The following is a 24,065-nucleotide window of genomic DNA, read 5'->3' on the forward strand; positions in this document are numbered from 1 at the left end:
GCATGGCCCGCCAAACGAGATAAACACCGACCCCGCTTTTCACAAGAAGATTTTGGTCATTGGAGAAGGTGATTTTTAGCCAATGTCCTTTCTTCCCAAAGAAAAGATTTCACCATATCAACATGGTTTTGTCCCCGGTAAATAAAATCTTTAACGTTAACGACATAACCACAAAGTTATATTACAAAAGTTAGAAAATTTAGGTTCTCTTCAACCGAGCCAAAGCCGCGAGACTAGCCTCTCACTGGGACTCTTACAAAGAATCCCTAAGAATTTACAAGAAGGATCTAAGGAAATCCAAGCGATCTTCTTGGCGATACTTCTGTGGCACGATAGAAGAAACTTCTGAAGCCTCTAGGTTACGGAAAACTCTTTCACCGAATCCAGCGATTCCAAGCTGCTTGAAAAATGCAGACGGCTCCTGGACAAATTCAAGTAATGAATCACTGATCTTACTACTAGATGCTCTTTTTATCCAATAGGTCTGATCTCAAGGGACAAGCTACAGTGGGCTCTAAACAGCTTCAAACCTTTAAAATCTACAGGACCAGATGGAATAATACATGCCGAGCTGCAAAAGACTTCTGACATAATTGCACCAATCCTTGAGGCAATTTTTACCAGCTATCTTTACCTGGTCCATGTTCCCTCGGCATGGAGAGAAGTTAAAGTTGTTTTTATACCCAAAGCAGGTATAAATGCTCCAAAGTTAATCCTAAAGATCTACGACCTATAAGTCTATCATCATTCCTTCTTAAGACCCTGGAAAGATTGATTGATATCCATTTAAGGACACGTATAGATACAAATCTTCTGTCTTCGTCTCAACATGCCTATTGTAAAGGTAAATCGGTGGAAACAGCGTTACACACATTAGTACGCACCGTCGAATATTAATTCCATCATAAAGAGTTCACTATGGTTGCTTTTCTTGACATCGAAGGTGCCTTTAACAACGTGGACACATCTGCAATCACATCTGCATTAACATCTCTAAATGTAGAGAGTTCGCCTCGGGAGTTGATTAATTTAATGCTGACTAGCAGAATAATTAACTCAAAACTGGGAAACTCTTCTAGCAGACGATTCGTTAGTAGAGGGACACCGCAATGTGGTGCTCTATCCCCTCTCCACTGGAACCTAGTGGTTAATGAAATCCTAACTGGTCTGGATGCGGAGGGCTTCACAGTGATAGCCTATGCGGACGACGTTGCTATAGCAGTTTCAGTTAAGCATCTTAATATCCTAAAAGAACTCTTACAAAATGCCTTGGACAGACTAATACTTTGAGCTGATCGGTGTGGACTGGGTATTAACCTACACAAAACCGATCTGGTCTTATTTTCGAGGAGTTACAAAATTCCATTTGTCAACCTTATACCAACCCTCCCTATATTGAAGGAATCCAATTAAAATTCTTAGACGAGGCTTAATACGTGGGTCTTGTCTTAGATAAAAAACTAAATTGGAAACGCAACGTAGAGGAAAAAGTCAAAAAAGCTACAGTAGCTCTTTTTTCTTGCAAAAAAGCTATTGGTAATAAATGGGGTTTACAACCCAAAATCACGCATTGGCTATACACATCGGTAATCAGATCGATTGTAACGTACGGCTTGGCAGTATGGTGGACTGCTTTAGAGAAAGGAATAAACCGGGATAATTTAAATAAAGTCCAACGTTCAGCTAGCCTATGTATAAGCGGATCGCTTCGCACGACCACCTGCGGCACTGGACACCTTAATTTACATAACACCTCTTGGCATATTTAGCAAACAAATAGCTGCAAGCTCTGCTATTCCCCTCAAATCTTCGTCACAGTGGATTTATTACACCATTGGCCACTCCGTATTTCTTAGGTATTTAGAATCAACGCCAAAGCACACAGACTACGCCATCCCCCAACTGCAATTCGACTGAAACTTCCAGATTTCTATACCTTCCAGATCTTTCTGGGAGGATAGGGCATTCCTGGAAGATGAGTCAATCCATTTCTATACTGATGCGTCAAAAACAAAAGAAGGGGTTGGTGGAAGTGTGTACTCTGAACGACTGAAATTAAGTCTCTAATTCCGTTTTCCCAATCATTGAAGCGTGTTCCAGGCTGAACTCTTGGCACGCCACGCTACTAGGTTTATTCTCAAATGACTTTTGCAGCAGCTGTATGGACGAGGAAGAGGAGGAAACAGTTCTTTATCTTCTCTGTACATGCCCTGCTCTGGCTCAAAAACGAAAGAATTACCTGGGAGAATTATTTTTTAACGATCTAAAAGATCTAAATCATATCAGCACAATTAGCCTCTCCCGTTTCGTAAGGGAATCAAACTCGTTAAATTGAGCTTAGGAGGAAGCCTCAAGATCCATGTGGTATCACAATGGGCCATTAAACTGGCCTAAGTGTGTCCGTTTCCATCTTGGACAGCCACTTCAACTTAACCTGACCTTACCAAGGTTCTCATTTTAATTTATTCAATTGGCTTCAATCCCATGTTATGTGATCGTTCGTTTTATCAAATTCATGTTTCTTCTGGTGTTCCTCAAGGCAGCCACCTGGGACCGCTTTTATTTCTTATTTAAATAATTGATACTACTTAAATTACTATTTGCTGATGAATTAAAAATATTTAATCAATTTCCTATTGGTTTCTTCTTCAAGAAGACCTAAAGAGAGTTGATGGGTGGTGGAAGAATAAATATTTATTTTCAAATATCTCAAAATGGCAAACTATGTCATTTTTCAGAATAAGTATTCAAAAATCTGCACATTGACTTCATTGTGGGTGAAGCTGATTCTATACTTACTTAGGACCTCAGACATGTTAAGTCCGTTGGAAGACCCTTAAGTGGCATAGGGCCTCTACTAATCCTACCCGCCATCTTGTACGGTTTCCGGAGATGTGTTTCAGCTCCCTCCAACTTATGCCTAGTGACGCTTATTCCGCCTCGATTGTCCTGCGCCATGTGCCTTTTGGTCGTCTAGCTCTTCTTCCTTCTTTTGTTGGGTGCCTGCGGCGCGGCGCAAAGTTGTTTCGTTTATATGGGAAGCCGATCATACTGTTATGACAGGTTGTCTGTCAAAGCGTCGCAAATGTTTCCATCCACCATTATAAGCTTTAATTCATGTTGCACAAACAACTTGGTATCGAGAGATGCAACAAAAGTGCTTGACAATTTTCCGATTTGTTCTTGAATGTACAACTGCTCATCTCTGCATAACTCTGCTGTTTCTTTTTTCAACTGGGAACGCACTGGTCTGCAATATCTTGTGGATCCTGGTCGGGGATTCTGCCATACAATTTTTTTCTTGTCATTATCCTTCTTGAAAAGTTAAAGGGGGCATATGAAGTAATGAATATGTCACTATCGCTAAATTCCCCTACCATTCGCTGCTTGTACTCGGACAGTACTACTGCCATCAAAACCCCTCTTTCCAATTAGCCTCAAATTGCACGAGCCTCCATCAAAATTACTATTGCCCTCTCCAAACGATTTAAAGATCCGTTTTGCAGTGTGGTCTAAAAGACCTTGAAGAGAAATTTCAGTTGATGAATCCCATATTTTCATTTCCTTCGGATCTGGATAACATTCTTTCTTTACGATGGGAATACAGCCTTATAACAGTCATTTCTTGAAGCCTTGTGCCATCTTTTTAAAAACGACTTGCACAGGCTGTTGATCTTTTTTTCTATATCATTAGATTATTCCAAGTTGTAGATTTCAATAAAGGCGTTCAACCGTTTTTTATACTTGTTAGCATCCCTTCCTTCTTCAAGTTACGCTAAACATTAAATAAATCACGACGTTTAATAATTAAACTTAGCTCTAAAATTATATAAAAACGGAATTTCTCTGTTGAAACAAAGCGGAATTTTCGACATTTTAGCAAAGAAGATCTATATGCCCAAATAGGTTTTGAAGTAACCTAAATTAAATTGTGTCTTTTATAAGGCGAAAATAGAAGACATAGAAGTTCTTCAAACTTGAAAGTGAAAGTGAAAAAATACAAAAAGTGATAAGCTCACACATTGAATAACGGTTTTAACATAAAATTCCAGCTTATTTCACACTGAAAACTATCTGAAAATTCCATTACTTAAATTGCTATTTTCAAATCACCAAAAACCGAAAATTTAAACTTTGCCAAAATACCATAAAGAAAAAAATTTAAAGAAAAAATTAGTTTGGGATTACAATGTTCTGTTATTAGAGATAACATTTTCAAAAAAAAGTAAACAACTTTGACCTTAAGTTTTCGACTTTTCGCCTTCAATGCAACTTTCTTACCACGTTAAATTTCTTGCTTTATCTCCTTGTGGTTGCTCCCGGGCAATGATTTGTGTTTCCCTGTACATTAAAATAAAATTTAATTGGGTGGCGCAACAGTCCGTTGAGAACTAGGGCCTAGTGACTTACAACTCTCAACCATTCCTGTGTGCAAGTAATGTTGTCAGGAATGGAGGGGACCTACAGTTTATATGCCGAATCCGAACGGCTAATTTGAGAAAGCACTTTTTCATGACAAGAGTTACTCTTGGAGAATTTGTCAATTCCTCGCAAGAGGCAGTACCCGTGAAAAGACTTTAGATGGCATAGGCAGGGATCGAACCCAAGACCTCTGGCATGACAGTCCAACGCACTTACCATCATGCCACGGGTACTACTTCCTATACATAAGTTAGCTAAAATTGCAAGGGCGAAGTTTCCTGACTCTTTGTTACGCTGATTCTATGCAAGGATTTATTTCTAGGGATTCTAAGAAATTTACTGACCCTTACACTCTTAAATTTCTCATTAATGCCTTTGTGCGGTCTGTTTAAGAAAGCTCTCTTGCCATATAGAGACCCTTCTAAAAACAAGTTTGGAAGGGATTACAAATATTCAAAAAACGTTATCCATCCTTCGTCATAACATTATATATTTCTTCTTGAAAACCTCTTTAAAAACACCCTTAATAAACTCCTCTTAGCTACAAATTGTACGCATCCAGAAGGCTATAAAAACAGGAGGCCGGAAAGCAATAGATTTAATATAACCCTCTCCAAAGAAGGAGACCTGACAAAAACCCTCCATAGACAGTTTGAGGTCCTTCTGAATGTTAAACAATACAAAATAATTCGGCTCATTCAATTTGTATGTGATTATTAAAAATATAATTGTCTACATTAAAAAGAATTGATTTGTAAAATGCATGTCATAGATAATTATTATTCTTCTAACAAGAACAAACTCACCACTTAAAGAGAACACACAAAACAATAAAATAAAGCTTCTTCCATATCCTTCCCACCCTCAAGTTCAAGCCTCAAAACACAATTGTACATAAGTATGAAATACCTACCTGTTCTAGGTAATTAAGATAGAAGATCAAGTGCGATAGAAGTTGTTGTCAACAATAATAGGTCAGTTTACCCTCATGAGTGGTTTTAAACGTGTATGACATTCACCTCTTAATTGATTCCCTGAATGGTTAGAAGAACATGCTCCGCATGCCACTAGAGATAAATAATTTAAACGCCAACTATAGCCTGCAAACAAAACACCCATTAGTACCAATAAGGCCTGACAACTAAACCTATTCATACATTCGAAATTTATGCTTGAACAACCGTAAAAATAGCTATACGAAAATTGCCCTTCTGACTAAACACCAGATTGCCTTGATATGATTTATCGCCATATTCTGCTAAACCAAAGCGTATAAAGGGTTTTATAATGTAAAGGAGGAGTTAGGAGTTGGAACCATGAATATATGACGACTGGTGGCTTACCACAATCCTTGGTTCTGCTTCAACACCAACATCGAGAGAATAACACTTGCTGTGCATTTGATAAAAAGGGTAATAATGAGTTTGCCTAGAGTTTCTTTTTCGCTGATGGTATTCAAATTGTAAGCACAGAAGTTGAAGTTCACTTGCAGACGATGCAGTGGCTTTAGGTTTTCCTATTTTTTCCCTTTTTTGAAGCAAACTTTTTATGATGTGTAAACATTATTTGTCAATGGAAGCGCACGGTTTTGTCAAACGCCATGACAATCGCACAAAAGCTAAATATGTGTGATTAAGAGTTTTAAATGATTACTTATTCTGTTGTTGTGTGTTCCTACTTTCTAAATGTTTTCATAAGGGTGAAGGTGGTTTCATTTTAAATTAAACTCGAAGATAACCCACGAAAACGTACCGAACCTTAACCATCAGAAATTAGAAAGTTTTTCATTCATATCGGAATAATGGAGATTAACGAAACTACTATCGGAGTGTTTTATATAAGTAAAATTCTGGCTTTGGCCCCGTTTTCCTTTACCAAGAATTCAAAGGGAAAAATTGAGATTCGTAGGAGTATTACGTTTGCATTTTACAGCATTTCATTGATTTTGATAATGAGTAAACAAATACAATATTTTTTCAAAACCTTTTTTAATGAAAGTGACATTTTTATTCTGTACATTTAGTATTTCTGACATATAGAGGACTTTTGTTTGATGCAAATTCAAAGATACCTGTTCGGTAAGTTTTTTAAGAACAATTATTTATGCACTTTTTTAAAAATAATGTTTGCCTTTTCTTAAAACCGCTTGAGATTATCGATATAACATTAAATACAGAACACACTTTTTATAATAAGTAGATGCAGGAAATCTAAATAGGAGATCAGTATAGAAGTGTATTGTCTTAAGAGTTTCAAAAAGAGTTTTTCCAAAAAGTGTTTTAAAAATTGTCCCGTTGTTTATTTGTTCAAAAGTAAACATAAATAATGTGGTGTTGGCGTTAATTTGGTGTACTAACTTTTATAAGAAAGATATTCCCTAAATTATATTACGGTATCGTTGTGCCAAAAAATTGTGTTAACAGTTTATCGTTTGAATTCTTAAAAATGTATAATAGACATTGTTGTTGACCTTAATAACCTTTATCTAACGAACGCACGAGTGAAGTTTAAGAACTCCTTGAAATGAAACTACTGATTATACAGCGAACGTTACGTAGCTGGAGCCTTTATTAAGATCTAAAGATGAAATCTTCTACTAAAACTACGAATTGTGTGTCATTACAATTTTGTATCCCCACCTCTAGATAGATTAGAGATAGGAAATAGATCTGTAATAATGTTCTTCATATTTCATGAATAACGATGCAACGAAGGCAACATGGGGTAAAATTAGCTGCAGAGGACGACAGCATCCGATACATTTGAATGTTACTTTTTGTCGTGCGAGTGTTGTTGTCAGGGATTAAGGGGACCTACAGTTTTAAGGCGAATCCGAACGGCTAATTTGAGAAAGCACTTTTCATGACAAGAATTACTCTGGGAGGATTTATCAATTCCTCGAAAGATGCAGTACTCGTGAAAAAAAACATAAGATGGCAAATGCAGGGATCGAACTCAAGACCTCTGGCATGATAGTCCGACGCACTTTTTTTTTGTAATGCATTTTTTCTTAAAACTATCTTAAAGCTAGACAAAAATTCATAAAACTAGCCTAGTTATCGATAACTTACAACTTACTTACTGGTGCCATACGGGCACTCTAAGTTAAAATATAATGCCTTTTGGCAATAAGATCTTATTTACTGTAATTCATTTTATTTATTAGAAAATAAAAAAAAACTAATTTCAATATCTTTTTTTATTTTTACTTAAAAACTACTTAAAATTAGGTCTTGAAATAAAACTTAAAACTAACTTAAGCTACCTAACCTGTTCTACCTATAAACTACTTAAAACTAGAACAACCACAGTAGCAAATCTAACAATCTAACATTTTTTGTTTTTCATATTTTGATGTCCTTTTTTTATTTTTTTTTTCTATATTTTTTCACATTTTGTTTTTGTATTTTTGTGGGGCCACCATGCCTATTCTACTTAAAACTAAACCCCCAAACTATAAAACAAGTATGTAAACCGGCCAAGGTTTAAAACCTCATCCCAGCTACCCACTGTCAAGTGCCGATTGAAGCCACCAAAACTGGTTCTCCTGGCTTCACCTTATCAGTTCGGTCCCGTTTGGACACAGCTCTACTGAACCGAAGGAGCTCTGTTCCGCCTTGTGCCATGACACCCCCGATTGTACAGAAGTCGAAAAGTCGTATCCACGGTTCGTCGTCTGAAGTGGCAGATTAGCGGAACAGGCAATCTATCCTGTATCAGACCGCATCTCTCTAAAAAGAGGAATGCCTCTGGTGGAATGAGAAGCCGCTCAAGCGTGTACTCTCAAAATACTCGTCCCAAAAATTAAATTGTTATTCGAAGACATAGCTAAAAAGTTTTATCACGAAATTGTCAATTCTGTTGATTCGAGTCCCGTTGTATAGGACATCGTTGGAATAGTAATGGACATTAATGAAATTACCTTCACTCTGGGTCAAGCCGACTGCTGCAAAACAGCCGTTTCGTCAAAGCGAAGGCTCCCTGGTCAGTCAAAATATAAATACTGATACTAACCAGATACCGAAGTACTTCACTTCACTTTTGCTAGTTAATCGCTGCTCGTAGAAATCCACGATGACCACCTTGCGTCAATTCTTGCACGTATCCCTCGTGGCTCTAGCCAATGGAGTTCGGAACAGAAATGTCTCCGACGTCTGGACATTTATTTTCAGTTTCCATTCATCGCAATATCGCTGAATCTTGTCGAAATCACGCTGCAAGAGAATTCTAATAACCTCAATCTTTCGGGCCGTTCTGTACGCAATTAGATCGTCGGTGTACGAAATTGCCTTTGTTAGACTACCTATCACTGCTCCCTGTTGAAGACCATTTTTAATTAAGAATGTTGTGGTAGAAGTTACATTGCCACTTTTGACAACAAATTTTCTACCGTTAAGCATATCATAAAGTATATACAATAATGGTTTACTTATGCCTGCTTAGTTTTAGGTAAAGACTCTCTAACCATACGGTGTCAAAGGCCTTTTTCAAATCAACCAGGACAGCACATGCGCATTGTTGTTTTGATTTATTCCATTGGATATCAGAAACAAGTTTGGGCGTAGCATGAATTGTGTCATGACCCGCCTTGAACCTGAACTGTTTATCCGGAAGAGCCCTATTGATGATCTTTTCGAAAACTTTGCTGATGCTCAAAAGAAGACTTATCGACCGAAGATTTGACGAGAGAGGATGAAGCACAGCGGTCTTCCAATGCACTGGCTAATATGCATTATTCAGTGCATTATTGAAGAGTGTGGTGTAAATGTCAATTGCCTCCATTGGTAAATGTCTTAGTACAACTTTGGATATACCATCGACACCTGCTGACTAGTTGTTTTTTATTGAGTTGAAGATGAGCTGAAGCTCGACCTTCGTCACAAACAAGGGACTTGGTCCCGTTTTCTCGGCGATTATGGCATTTGCCAAGGAATTGTCATTGAACCGCATAAAACCGCGGTTCTCAGATCGACATTGTGTGATATCATTTCGAAGGTAAAAGTGATGTAGTACGGTTCTGTTTTCAGGTCGTGGTTGGGGCGAATGCTAACATTCACCTTGTACACTTGCTAGAAAGGAGCTCCCACCGCCTCCATTTTTTCCTTTGGATTTTCAATTATCTAAAAGTCATCGTCAAAGATGGCTTCTTCAGAATCTATTTGCGCTGTCCTGAGTACGTCTCTGTTCTCTTCAGTTCTTTGGAGTTACAGAAACGGAAGATCATAATCGTTCTTTTTCCTGAATATCTTGTTGATTTTAGGGGACATGCGTGGGTCATTGGAGTTAACTGACGGGATCTTGCGGTCTCAGTACGTGTTAATTAATAACCTGTAGCTCTCCTCGATCAAGAGATTGACATTTTTAATTGACGTCTTCAGTGTCCTAACCTCCAAGTCGTGTGGGCCTGTAAGTCGTCTATATAAGTTTTTAGGTCTTGAACAGTCTAACGCACTAACCATCATGCCACGGGCACTACTTATGTCGATGTTACAATATTAATATTATTTATTTTTGTTAGAAAATTTGTATATTGAAACTTATATTTCTGTAAACATATGGAATAAATGTGATCTTAACCTACGAACGTATAACATAAGTTAGAAGTTATTTAGAAGAATTAAGGTCGGATTCACTTCGAAAATATGCCGTGAACTTTTCAAGAAGGAAATTTTAAATAACATAGGAATAAAAAAATTTTAATTCTAAGAAAAAAGAACGTTTGACTAAATACACTAGGTATTCTGAAATAAATTTGAACTTACCATTTTATACAGTTTAAATAAAACTCTTCAATTGATAGCCATCACACCCTTGAAGCCAAAATAAATTAGAATGAAAAAGGCTTCACTAAACCAGCAGCAGCGCCGCGCCCCGGCCGTGGGTCGCCAACAAAAAAAGAACGCTGATTAAAAAATGTTTTTGAGTCCACATGAATTATTTGAAATTTCGAATCCCTGTTACAGTTGCTGGCTTTAGACACTTGGAACTTAATTTTTTATTTTTCATAGTTAATCATAAGTTTTGTTGTGAATAATAAAAATTTTCTAGTCCTGCTACAAGTTCTGTTAAAATACCATAAAACAAGAACTATACATATATTATTTTGCATTCATTGTTATCTTATTAATTATGTTAACTATTAAAATTTCGTACACTCAAGATGACGGGCCTTAGCTAGCCCTAAAACGTTTTGGTAATCGACCACCCGTGGCACCCACTGTTTCTACTGATATTTTTGGCGCTGCTTCTATCGAAAAAATATTAGAATTCCTGTGAGAAGTATTTTACCCACACTCTCTTTAGAATTAAATGATGGACTTGATGAGGGCCAATCTTAAGCTTCTACGATATTGACCTTCAGGCAATTTTATGTAGTCTTGGATTTGTTTGTCCCGCAAGAGTCTTGGAGAAGAATTCATCTATTTTCATTGAAGAGGGTAATTTTTTAAACTCGTTATCCAACCGTCTACCACATCTCAAAGGTACATCTTAATAACTGTTTTCACATTCGTACTTAAAAATGTTGAAATGGGACACATTGTGCGAGTATTAAGACTTTCTATCAAACCATAACAGAAGGGTTGTGATCCGTAGTGCGTCAATAGTATTGAAATGGAGATAGTGAATATATTGAGTTCTCTGGACATACGATTTCTCTTCCAAAAGGGTTTTATGGGTATATTCGTTCCCTACCGCTAAGCGTACAAATGTGAGCAACGTGATGACGACTACTTTTTTGGGTTGTCTTCTACTCTTGAAGATATAGAAAACTGGCTCAAAAATCAATTCCCGAACATTATTATAGTGGTTCTTAAAATCGAGAATTTTATAAATGTTAGGTAATAATTCTAAAGGGTTATTTGTTAGCTATTTTTTTTGCGAACACTGGTTTTAACAGCTGATGCGAGTTTCGTGTTTTGTTTCACTGTCAAACATCTTCAGTTAGGTCTATAATTTAACCACGAACCGTCTTACAAACGAACAACGCTTGGAAATTATTGAATTTTATTATCAAAATGCGTGCTCTGTTAAGAGAGTTCATTGCGCGCTTCTCCATTTTATGGTCAGTTTAAGCACCAAATTTACACTGTGAAACATTAAACCACCAACACGCTTACGTAGACTGCAAACTGGAGAAAATATCGCAGCTTTACCGGCCAGTGTAGTAGCCGTAGAGTGATGGTTAGTGCGTTGGACTGTCATGCAAGGTGTCTTGGGCTCAAACCCTGCCTGTGCCACCTAACTTTTTTCACGGGTACTGCCTCTTGCGGGGAATTGACAAATCCTCCAAGAGTAATTTTTGTCATAAAAAAGTGATTTCTCAAATTAGCCATTCGGATTCAGCATATAAACTGTAGGTCCCCTCCATTCCTGACAACATTACTCGCACACAGGAATGATTGAGAGTTGTAAGTCACTATTCTCTGGTTCTTCGTGGACTGTTGCGCCACCTAATTTAATTTTTTTTACCGGACAGTGTTAATGATGACCATGAATTTTTGATTCGTCACCGTTCGCAACAATTGCCAATTCTCTCTGTTACTCAACAATGATGATGTCTTTCAAAATACAGCTGGTGCAAGAATTGAAGCCGAACGACCTACTGCAACTCAAATTTTTGGTGAATGGGCTTTGGAAAGTTGGCCGAAGATCCGCTTTTACCGCTTTAGAATATTTTTTGGGGACTATGTTAAAGTTCACGTCTATATAGACAAGCCCGCTTTAATTGGCGCATTAGAAGACAACATTGAAGCATTTATTTGTGAGATACCAGCCAAAGCCGATGGACCATTTCAGGCGCAATCAAGGTCAATTTTTGCATGAAATAATCTTTAATCAATAAATTACCTGGACCGTACTTTCTTTTCAAGAGTTCATGAATTTTTCTGAATTGAATGTGTTTTTTTAAAAACTCCCCTATAGCTTTTATAAAATCACCCATTATTTTCTTAAGCGCCTTGTTTCATTGTAAGCGAAACTGAAAATAATATAGACAATAGACATTTTATATCAAATGGATGTTTTGAGGAACAAAGTCTTGAATATTTTTAACAGAATTCATGGAACTACTATGTATGTTGTGAGTTTTCTTGAGGGTTTAAAAAATAAACGGGAAAACTACTTTGTAAATTCCTTATGGAAGGCGTCTTAAAAAGTAAACAATAAATGAAGAGTGGCAGAGATACGTGTCTGTCGAAGGAAGTTCGATTTTTAGAACCTTTTTTTTGTGTGACGCGCATCAACAAAAATTATTTTATGATTTACTATTATTAAATTAAATTATTTTATGATTTACTATTATTAACTTCCCATAGGAAGTTTTTTCGACGTTTCAAGGTCCCTAGAGTCGAAATAAAAGATTTTTAGAAAGATGTCTGTGCGTGCGTGTGTACGTACGTTTGTACGTCCGTACGTCCGTACGTTCGCGACGTTTTTTTCGTCCTCTATAGCTCAAAAACTAGAAAAGATATTAACTTCAAATAAATTTTGTTATACAGATAAAAAAGCAGAAAGATGCAGAAAGGGCTCTCAAGAAAATTGCGTGGGTGGTTTTTTTTATCATAACAGGTTGAAAAAAAGGTTAGCATTTTTGTAAACCCTAAATATCTTACGAACCAAAAACGCTAGAGACTTGAATTAAATTTTATATAATATATGATACCAAACAGGTATATTTTTTGAAAAAAATCAATATAACGGTTTTTTTATAAATCAATAAAACTGAAAAAAAAAATTTGTCACCTCCAAAATTTAACTACTGAAACATGATTTCATCTCTAAAAAAATGTTGTGCAACGAAGAATAATGTTTTTGACATCTGATAAAATTTTGAGAAAAATCGAATTGATAGTTTTTTTTATAAAAAATAAAAATCTAAAAAAAACATTACTCAAAGTTCGTAAAAATTGAATATAGATTCAAATATCTTTTCAAAAACTTGAAATTTGGGCTTCAAGCTTATTTTATCTTATAAGAAATATTATTTTCAAAATTTCGAAAAATGTTGAAAAAAAAATAGAATTGACAGTTTTTTTACAAAAAATAAAAACCTAAAAAAAAATGTATAAAAGTTGGTAAAAATTGATTTTCGACTCAAATATCTTTTCAAAAATTTGAAATATTGGCTTCAAACTCAGTAATTTTTATATAAAAATAAAATCTATAAAAAATAGTACGCAAATTTGGTAAAAATTGATACGAGTACATATAGACAAACTTTTAAGCAAGACAAATCGACAGACGGGATGGGAAGTTATCAGTGGGGGTCGCATCTCAGCCTCTTTTTTCAGTTATGATTATAACGTTCCAGTTCGTTGCGTTCACGACAAAAAGGTTTGCACATTGTACACCTTAATGCTCAAAGTTTGAGTCCATGATGTTTTGCTTGTTAAAGTTAATTGTGGAGTAGAGAGTGTTAAGCTAGGGGTGATTTATAAACCTAACACAGACCTAAACTCATTAATACATTAAAAAGATTTTCTTTCTATGCTCCTAATATAGAAACTTTCAGACCATAGATTAAGATAGTTTAAGTTGTGATGGACAAAATACACAACGGGAATATATCTTTCAAATGCAATCTGTGCACTAAGAGGCAGAGTTTTTGCAAGAAAATCTAAAAAACCTTTATGATCTTCACGGCCTCATGAAATATAAGGTGGTAAAAAGTAATTCTTTGCCATGGTTAAATGCTTTTATAATAGATTTGATTAAAAAACGAAACAATGCGTTTATTCCTTGGAAGCGTTATAAACTAGCAGTTTTTCATGATATCTTTCGTTTTTTTCCGAAATTTAGCATTAAAACGGCTAAGAGACGCATCTATGAAAATTTATTGAACCCAGATAACAATCTGGGAAAAACCTTTGGAAAAACTTGTGTAAATTTGGCAATGGTAAGGGAATTTCAGAACCTAATGCTAACATAGACTGCAACCAACTCAATGCCAAGTTTGTATCTTTGTCTGTTCCCAAAACACGTAATTCAATTGACTCCCATGGCTCTGTTTATGATGTTTCGAGTAATGAAATTGATGACCCTGAACAAAGTTTTAACTTTACTCGTTTCACAGACGAAAATATCGTCGAGGCAATGTTGTCCATTGCGGTGCGGTGAGCATAGATGGGATTAATTAGAAGTTCTTGAAAATTATACTTTCTAATATTCTAAAATACATAACTCAATTATTTAATTCTATATTGACAAGTTCTAGGTATGAGAGAATATGGAAATATGCTAAGATACTTCCTATACCTAAGGCTTTAAACAGTGCTAACCCAGAATATAGGCCTATTGCTATCCTGCCATTCCTATCTAAAGTCTTTGAAACATACAAAAGCCTTCTAGATACAAACCAATCCGGGTTTCGTGCAAAAAGAAGCTGTGAAACAGCGCTTTTACTTGTTGTTGATGATATACGCAGAGCGATGGGCATGAATCGTGCTGCATTCTCAACGTTGCTAGATTTTTCAAAAGCGTTCGAAACAGTCGATTAATGTGTGCTGTGCCAAAAACTTAAGTTTGATAAGCACTAATACTTATCTGATCGACAACAATGCGTTGCTTAAGGAAATCAGACATCTTCATTTCTGACAGTCCCACCAGGGGTCACTTAGGGTTCTATCCTTCCCGCTTCCTCGACTGGTTAAATCTTGTAAAGTTTCTTCACAAATAAATAGTAAGGTTGTAATCTTAATGTGAATTATGAATTAATAAATATGAAATATCAGATGAAATATGTTGAAATTAAGGGCATCAAGTGTGTTGAAGTATTCTACATTCGGGTAGTGCGGCAAAACAGTAAATATCTGTAATTGACAGTATGAACGATGAGCCAATGTGGACTTACAATGAGCCTTCAACATCATTTTTTTTTATGATTTTCTATTATTTTTGTTCGGTTCTAAGCTAAATCTCAGTTACTATCAGAGTACCTGCACTTTCCAATTGAATTAAAGTTCAACAAACATGTAAAAGTTTAAAAGTAGCATTTTTTTAAATATTAATACACATATAAATACATTTGAGGACCTGCATATAAACATTAAGTTAAGCTCAATTTTTTGTTTGGTGTTTGTTAAAAGTTTAGATGTGAAAATCTTATATTTTTTTGAACAAATTTGTCTGCACTTGTGTGTTTTATCTTTGGACCGCTAATAAGTACATTTATATATTTTTTGTATCTATATTATATTTCTGTCTATCTGCTTCTATAACTTTTGTACAAATTATCCGTTCCAACTATTTCCCTATCTATTTTTTTTATGAAATTTCCACATCTAAAGCGCATCTTTTAGAATGAAATCGGCAACTTCAAAAGTAGTCACCGCACTTGATGTGTCTGTTGTAGTTATGTCAACTACTTCTGGTGTTATTTGTGGATTAGTTGGACTTAAATCAACTCAAGAACTTAACAAGCGACTTCAACAGGTATACTAGTATTTAACTTAAACTTCTATCCCCATTATAAGTTTATTTTTATGTTTCACTTAATTTGAAATGAATTTAGATTGATGTTAATTTGCAATCCTTTGTGAGTCCCCGAAAGGAACGATTTAGAGCTTATTTAATGGTGTTTGTGGCACTGTTATTCATATCAGTGCTTTTAGGTACAATACAAACGCCGATTAGACTTGAAGAACATAATTTTTGATTGTAGTTATTGTTTAAGGTCTTGACGTCTGGACTTGGTTTCGAGTTGCTAAAGACATGAAAATTGATGAAGAGGATACAGGTGAGTATCTTCTTTTTAAATGCTTTTCCAATAAGATTACATTCTAGACAGTCCGCTATTCTGTCACTTTGGGAACTGTCATATTTTGACATTTGACAAATTAAAACTATGATATAACAAAAATGATGTTGAAACGGTAGCCGAAGCAATCTTTCGTCCTGACAATAAAATAGAAATAAATTGATCTCTTTTAAATAATATTGGTTTTGTAAACATACCTTTATTAAAAACCCCTTACTTACTGTACGATTTGGTAAAAATTAGTCTATTTTCTTACAGATATGAATGTGCAATGGTATATTCCATTCTACAGCCTGTATTACATTTTAACTGGACTACACATCAGCATAGCTCATACCACATTTGGCGTTGGTAGAAGATACCGAAGGTTAAATATTACACTGAGAAAGATATTTTTAAGTGGTTCGTAATATGAACCAATTGTATCAGACTTATTTCCATTAATATTTTCGGAATTCTAGATGAAAAGCTTCACAATGTACCAAAACTCTATAAAAAAGTGACAGTTCTAAAAACAATTAACAACGAACTTAATAATTCAACTGTTATTAAAAAACCTAATGCAGATACTTACTGTAAGTACGGACAGTTGTAGTTTCATATTTTTGAATTATTGTCAATTAAAAACAACTTTTTTTTTAAAGCTGTCACAAATTCCAATATAATTGAAAGTTTAGCGGGAATTCATGAATCATTGGGATTTTGTGTTCAAAATATTTCCAGGTAACAATTTTTGTAATGAAATTTTATTATAATTTTAGAATTGATGCCAATTTTTGTTTTTAGTGCTTATGGCTTTGCAGTTTTAACTATGCTGGTTTCTTGTCTCTTGCATTTGGTAGCAACGGCATACTTTCTGTTTTTAGAGTTTTTAAACAATAAAAATAGTGTTTATTCATGGCTTCAAGTTCTGTGGATTATTTTCCATTCAAGTCGACTTTTGATGATAGTTGAACCTTGTCATTTAACAACTGTTGAGGTAAGTCCGTCCTCTATTCTCTTTAAAGGGTATTATTAATAAATGGATAATTTTATCACAGTCACGGCAGACGATATCAATTTTATGTCAGATAAACCGAGGTCCACACGATACAACTTTGACCGAAAGTGTAAGTTTTTTGTTTTAAAATTAAAAGTTGCACTGACAGCCAACATCTTTTGTTTTTAAGAACTCAAAAATAACTGTAAACAAGCTTCTTCTATTGGTAAAGAGCTTTTTTCAAATGAGATATTTTATTCAAGTCAATTTTATTATTACGGTTACGTAACTGTTACAATTGCTGCTGTATTTCCTAAATAACTCAAACCGGTAAACCGAACGTCACAGGTCCATGATCTAAACTTATCCGCCTGCGCCAGCCGAGCTATAATTTCGGTAATAAGTTTAATAAACAGGAGTAAAGCATCTAGCACATGAGCTACGAACTGCGAATTGCGAACTGTGGATATTCGCATATTTTGACTTTTCTTTCACACGGGCTTTATTTCTATTCGTAGACAGCGATGAATTGTCAATTTATAATTACCTTTTTTAACAAACAAAACAAGAGTGGTTTGTTTATTCGTTGCAGTGTGGATGGTATGTGGAACGCGAATAGAGTTTGACAGTTCGTAGCAACCACACTGCAATTCGTTACTACCAAATTGTTTTTATAAAATTGTCTTATTTTAGAGAACAAAATGCAAATTTTTTTATCCTAACATAAGCGTCAATTGGTTTCTTATAATTTAAATGTGTTTTTGTTTGAAATTGACTTTTTGAAATGTGTAAAATCACGTTTGATCGTCCATTCGTTATTCGCTCTCATGTGCAAGGCCTTTAAGACTATTTATTATGAATTAAATAAGTGACAGCTGTCAAAAGGACCATTTTTGAAGTGAGTTTTAACTTCAATGTATTGTTGAAACGTGTATCGTTACACCAATTTCAGACAGATATGGTATCCGGATATTTGTTTATGTTTCAAGTGTTTAAGAATAGCTGATTTAAAGCAGCTGGGATTTCATAAATGGAATTCAAAAAATGTGTGGGTATCTGACAGGGAAAATTGATTCCAAATTTGTATGTTTTTTGGTAAAAATCTGGGGTGGAATCAACTAAGGTGATAGTTAAATATCATATTTTTGATAGTCCAGTTGACTATCACCGAGTTTTCCGTCTGTGTAAGCTGATTCAACTCAATTCAATTTGATTGAAGAATTTTAGATTATAATTGTCATAATTCAATGTCGCTATGGTGAAATGTTAAAATGATTCCTATAAAATATCTAAATAAAAGTATTAAATTGGCTGTTGTCTAATAACATTCTAACTTTACTTGTGTTTTTTTTTTTCAAATTTCGTAAGCTTTGTCCGTCACAGGCATCTGTTTTTGTACCTAAAAAAGGTAACCGACAAACTTGTCCATTGTTTTTTCTTAAGCTTCTGGTAGCTCTGTTCAGAAACGACATATTTGTAGGAAAATGAGTATCAAATTTTTCTAGTGACAGCTTTTTAGGTATAAGGTTGACTATCACCTTATATAGATCAAATCCGATTATTTTGACTGTTATTTATCAACAACCTCTTTAGGCGATTCCAACCTTGATGAATTATTAAATTATCTGTTTACCTAGTACACAAGATTTAAAAATATACCTGTAAAAAAAGTTTGTCCTCAAAGTTATAAATGCCATTTGATTTGTCATGTCAAAAAAAAACACCATTTTCCAATTTCCTAGACTATGCGAAATGCCTTTTATTGAATATTAATTTAAAATTCGTTGTAAAAACTTTACTTGTTATTAACTACAAATATGAAAGACCCGGAAAATATTATGTTAAGAGAAATGGTTTGTGTATTTGGATGAACTTATAAAATACATACCATTTTTGTCGGTAAGCAAGTTTGCAGGTATTTCCTTTGTTTATACAAAAGCGCGATTCATCCCAAGACACAACCCATGCCATGACAACTCATCCCATAAATTAAAAATACTTGTAAGCATATTTAATTAAAACAATTGTTTGTGTATTCAACTAGTTCGTTCAAAGCATTTTCCTTTGGATAGCTACATTTTAATTTCATGTTAGAAGAACCAGGATGGAAAATAAATTATCTGAAGATAAGAAAGAGGCAGAATATGTATGTTTAAATTGTAAAGCGATTGCTTTTTGGTTGTGTTGTTAGGTAGGTGGCTAAAACGGATAAAGAGTAGTTCATTGGCGTGCTCAGCTTAATGCAGATTGATAGATAAAGACATGTTTATGATGATAATGAAGGAATGTTATTGGTAAGTAGAAGGTACTTACAACAATGCAATCAGATCCCTTCCTTCCTACAAGTTTTCAGCGCAAACATGGAGTTTAATGCAAAAAAATAATTAAAGATTCAAAATGTTACCTTAAAAATAAGTTTTTCTCCATAAATTTAAATGTCATTTTATCAAAATGACAAAGTCAAAAACCCTTGATTTTTCAATTTTTTTTTCGAAAATCGTTTTTTATACATAACATTTTTCAATTTTGTTCTAAAAATATTTTTGGTATGCAGTTGTTTAGTGATTGTAAATATACGCTCTACATTTGAATTTCATTAAAAAATGCTGACCCGTTTTTGAGATCTAGAATTTTGAAAAAAATCAATATTTTTTGAAAAATCCAAACGAAAAAATGCACTTTTGATAATCAAATATTGTTAAGGCAATATAAGAACTTGTTAAAAAAAAACATTGAAATGGATTCATAAGTTGCTGAGAAAATTTAAAAACAAAATTACGGTTCTATGAGCGGTGACTTTCCGGAAAAAAACAAAAATATTTTTTTCTTACTAAAAGAAGCCAAATTTAAAAAAAATAAAGTTTTAGAGAAAATTAAAAAAATCAATCGGTTTGTTTTTAATAAAATTTGAATTTTCGTTTTTACCAAAAAAATTGGATGGGGGCCACTCTTACTTTTGATCTTAAAAAAAAATAAACAAACGCCTAACGCGAAACTGCTAAAATCCTTAACTTGCAAGTTTGAACTCAATCTACCCAATGGCTTAGGCTGTTGGAACGTGGACAAACAGACAGGACAGACCGGACGGAATCGCGGGACCCACTTTTTTCGACTTCTTTACCATCGTAATATTAAGTTTGATTAAAATCTCGAGTTCAAATTTGTTCGATGCCTGTGCTTGAGTATGTACGTACGTTCGTACGTCCGTACGTCCGTACTTACGTGACGTTTTTTTCGTTGTTCATAGCTCAAGACTCAAAAGAGATATTGACTTCAAATAAATTTTGTTGTACAAATAAAAAGACAGAAAGATGCAGAAAAGGCTCTCAAGAAAATTGCGTGGGCGGTTTTTTTACCATAGCAGTTTAGAAAAATGGTGAAAATGTTAGTTAACCCTCAATATCTTACGAACCAAAAACACTAGAGACTTGAATTAAATTTTATATAACATATTGGAATGGGATACTAAACAAATATATTTTTTGAAAAAAATCCAATTAACGGTTTTTTTATAAATAAAAAAAATAAAACAAAAACGAAAAATAACGTTTTTAACATCTGGTAAAATTTTGAGAAAAATCGAATTGACAGTTTTTTACAAAAAATAAAAACCTAAACCAAAAAATTAATAAAAGTTGGTAAAAATTGAATTTCGACTCAAATATCTTTTTAAAACGTTGAGATATTGGCAGTAAACTACATTTTTCTTTTGAATAAATATTGTTGTCAACATTCAAAATTTTTTTTACAAAAAATAAAAACCAAAAAAAAAAACTAAAATTTGGTAGAAATTTACTTTCGACTCAAGTAGCTTTTTAAAAATTAAAAATATTGTCTTTTATTTCACAGAAAATATTGTTTTCGATATTCAGTAGTTTTTATAAAAATCCAACAGTCCGTTTCTTCATAAAAAAATAAAATCTAAAAAAATAGTACGCAAATTTGGTAAAAAATTGATGTTCGGATCTTGATATCTCTCAAATTAATTTCATTCATCTAATTTATAGAAATTTAAGAAATGTTACTTAAATTGGCTAAAATTTGTTTTCGACTATAAATCTATTTAACAAAACTAGGTTTTCAAACTAAACTGTTTTCTCATATGAAAAATATTTTTGGTAATTTTAAAATTTTTAAGAATTATTCAACTAACAACTTTTTTAACCCAAGACGAAAACCTACAAAATTTTAAGCAAGACAATAATCGACAGACGAAATTTCTTCTTGAAAACCACATGAATATAAAAGAGGCTGGGATGCGACCCACACTGATAACTTCCCATCCCGTCTGTCGATGTGTCTTGCTTAAAAGTTTGTCTATATGTACTCGTATCAATTTTTACCAAATTTGCGTACTATTCTTTGTAGATTTTATTTTTTATGAAAAAACGGACTGTTGGATTTTTATATAAAAATTACTGAATATCGAAAACAATATTTTCTGTGTAATAAAATAAGTTTGAAGCCAACATTTTTAATTTTTGAAAAGCTATTTGAGTCGAAAGTAAATTTGTACCAAGTTTTAGTATTGTTTTTTTTTTAGAGTTTTATTTTTTGTAAAAAAACTGTCAATTCGATTGTTTTCAAAATTTTACCGAATGTTAAAAACAATATTTCTTATAAGATAAAATTAGTTTGAAGCCAATATTTCAAATTTTTGAAAAGATACTTGAGTCGAAAATCAATTTTTACCAACTTTTATAAATTTTTTTAAGGTTTTTATTTTTTGTACAAAAACTGTCAATTCGATTTTTCTCAAAATTTGTTCTAGTGTTGAAAACAATATTTCTTATAAGTAAAAATTTATAAAATGCTATTATCTCAAATTTTTGAAAAGATATTTGATCATTTTTTACCAACTTTTGTTAATTTTTTTCCGGTTTTTAATTTTTTGTAAAAAAGCTGTCAATTCGATTTTTTTTTCAAAATTTTACTGAATGTTGAAAACAATATTTTTTGAAAGATAGAAGTAAATTAAAGCCAATATCTCAGAGTTTTGAAAGATATTTGAGACGAAACTCAATTTTTACCAACTTTTATTAATTTTATTTTTAGGTTTTTATTTTTTATAAAAAAATTGTCAATTCGACTTTTCTCAACATTTTTCAGAACGTTGAAAACAATATTTCTTATAAGATAAGATTAAAGCCCGAATTTAAAGTTTTTGAAAATATATTTGAGTCGATATTCAATTTTTACCAATTTTGAGTAATGTTATTTTTAGATTTTTATTTTTTATAAAAAAAAAAAACTGTCAATTCGATTTTTCTCAAAATTTTACCAGGTGTCAAAAACATTATTCTTCGTTGCACAAAATTGTTTTGGAGATGAAATCATATTTTAGTCTTAAAATTTTGGAGGTGAACAATTTTTTTTTTCAGTGTTTTTGATTTATAAAAAACCGTTAAATGGAATTTTTCCAAAAAAAATACATGTTTCGTATAACGTTACAGTTTATTATAAAGAATTTAACTCAAGTCTCTAGCGTTTTTGGTTCGTAAGATATTTAGGGTTAACCAAAATTTTCACATTTTTTTCAAACTGCTATTGGAAAAAACCACTCACGCAATTTTCTTGAGAGCCCTTTCTTCATCATTCTGCCTTAATATCTGTATAACAACATTTATTTGAAATCGATAGCTCTTCTGGTTCTTGAGCTATGGACAACGAAAAAAACGTACGGACGTACGAACGTACGTACACACGCACGCATAGACATCTTTCTAAAAATCTTTCATTTCGACTCTAGGGACCTTAAAACGTCGAGAAATGTCAAAATTTTCAATTTGACAAATCGGACCCATTACAATAACTTCCTATGGGAAGTTAATAACTAAATATAGTAAACAAACATATGTAAATTTCTCGTATTCCGTTAAGTCCTTTATGGAAGGCTAATTAATTAATAAACTGGACATCGTTAACCAAATTTTGTTAACTTGTCACATAATGAATTGGTAAAATCTCCAATCCTTAAAAATGCATACATGGCGTATACGCAACCTTTTTTAATACGTTCTTTTTAATTTTATATTTACACTAAGAAATTCCTTTCAATTTCCCAAAGCTTAACGAGACTCCAAGTTATAATAAATTCCAATATTGTTTTCTATATACCAACAAAGGAGATCCACATATACTATAATAATATTATTATTCATTGAATTAAATTCATTGCTTTTCTTTAGAACTATACAAACACATACATATACAGTAAGTATAGTCGTCTATACATATCTCTATTTTCTTTTCTTTTGAATAAAAAAAGTGTAAGGTATACAAAATTCTCTATTTATATCTTACTTAATTTATACCAACACACTTTGAAAATACAGGATTTTGGGAGTTAAGTACCCTTATCCGAACCTTTCCAGTCAATTTAACTCATTTGTGCAAAAATATCGCTCAACTGTGCGGCCGTTTTGGTCGGTTGGCTGGCTTTTACTTTGATTCGCACTCAATAGAGAGTACACTCTAAATTGAATTAATCTTTTTTTTATATCCTTTATTTTATTTATAGATTCGATTATTTTGGCAACAACTTCTAGCTGATAAAGCAACCTTTTCTGCTCTTGGCCTTTGTAAAGTAGACAGACAGATCCTGACATCGGTAAATGACATAAAATCCATGACTATATACAAAAAAAAAAAAAAAAAAACAAAATATTAAGTAAGTGTTTGCTTTCTTCTCTTTTCAGATTAGTGCAGCAATTGCTACCTACTTGGTCATTTTAATCCAATTCCAAAAATCCAACGGCTAGATTAAGATAAAATGCTGAAACTATAAACTTAAATGTATATAATTATACATAGTCTGATTGCAGCACAAATTGGGCTTAATCAACACTTTTGTGGAAAAATAAAGACACAAGATTCATCTTTTTGATAGAACTATGATAGTATGCTTAT

General features: G+C 33.5%; 1 protein-coding gene across 2 annotated transcripts; it reads left to right on the forward strand.

Annotated features, from left to right (window-relative positions):
- Positions 1 to 5,785: 5,785 nt before the first annotated feature.
- On the forward strand, positions 5,786 to 24,065 carry LOC129939987 (gustatory receptor for sugar taste 43a). 2 transcript variants are annotated; one of them, XM_056048200.1, is made up of 12 exons: positions 5,786 to 6,377; positions 6,446 to 6,500; positions 15,708 to 15,852; positions 15,932 to 16,031; positions 16,094 to 16,156; positions 16,436 to 16,579; positions 16,639 to 16,752; positions 16,822 to 16,900; positions 16,964 to 17,156; positions 17,218 to 17,286; positions 23,677 to 23,766; positions 23,855 to 24,065. In XM_056048200.1, exons 1-12 carry the CDS (start codon positions 6,224 to 6,226, stop codon positions 23,915 to 23,917), a joined length of 1,269 nt encoding a protein of 422 aa, XP_055904175.1. In that variant the 5' UTR covers positions 5,786 to 6,223; the 3' UTR covers positions 23,918 to 24,065. The 2 variants fall into 2 exon arrangements, with proteins under 2 accessions (XP_055904175.1, XP_055904176.1); XM_056048201.1 differs by having other exon boundaries at positions 15,720 to 15,852.

This window comes from Eupeodes corollae, chromosome 1 (assembly GCF_945859685.1).
Source record: "Eupeodes corollae chromosome 1, idEupCoro1.1, whole genome shotgun sequence".
Lineage (NCBI taxonomy): Eukaryota > Metazoa > Arthropoda > Insecta > Diptera > Syrphidae > Eupeodes > Eupeodes corollae.

Coding starts and splice junctions, on each gene's coding strand:
- LOC129939987 (XM_056048200.1), top strand. CDS start 6,224: ATGGAGATTAACGAAACTACTATCGGAGTGTTTTATATAAGTAAAATT. Junction 16,580..16,638: donor GAGAAAGATATTTTTAAGTG/GTTCGTAATATG, acceptor TCGGAATTCTAG/ATGAAAAGCTTCACAATGTA. Junction 16,753..16,821: donor ACCTAATGCAGATACTTACT/GTAAGTACGGAC, acceptor TTTTTTTTAAAG/CTGTCACAAATTCCAATATA.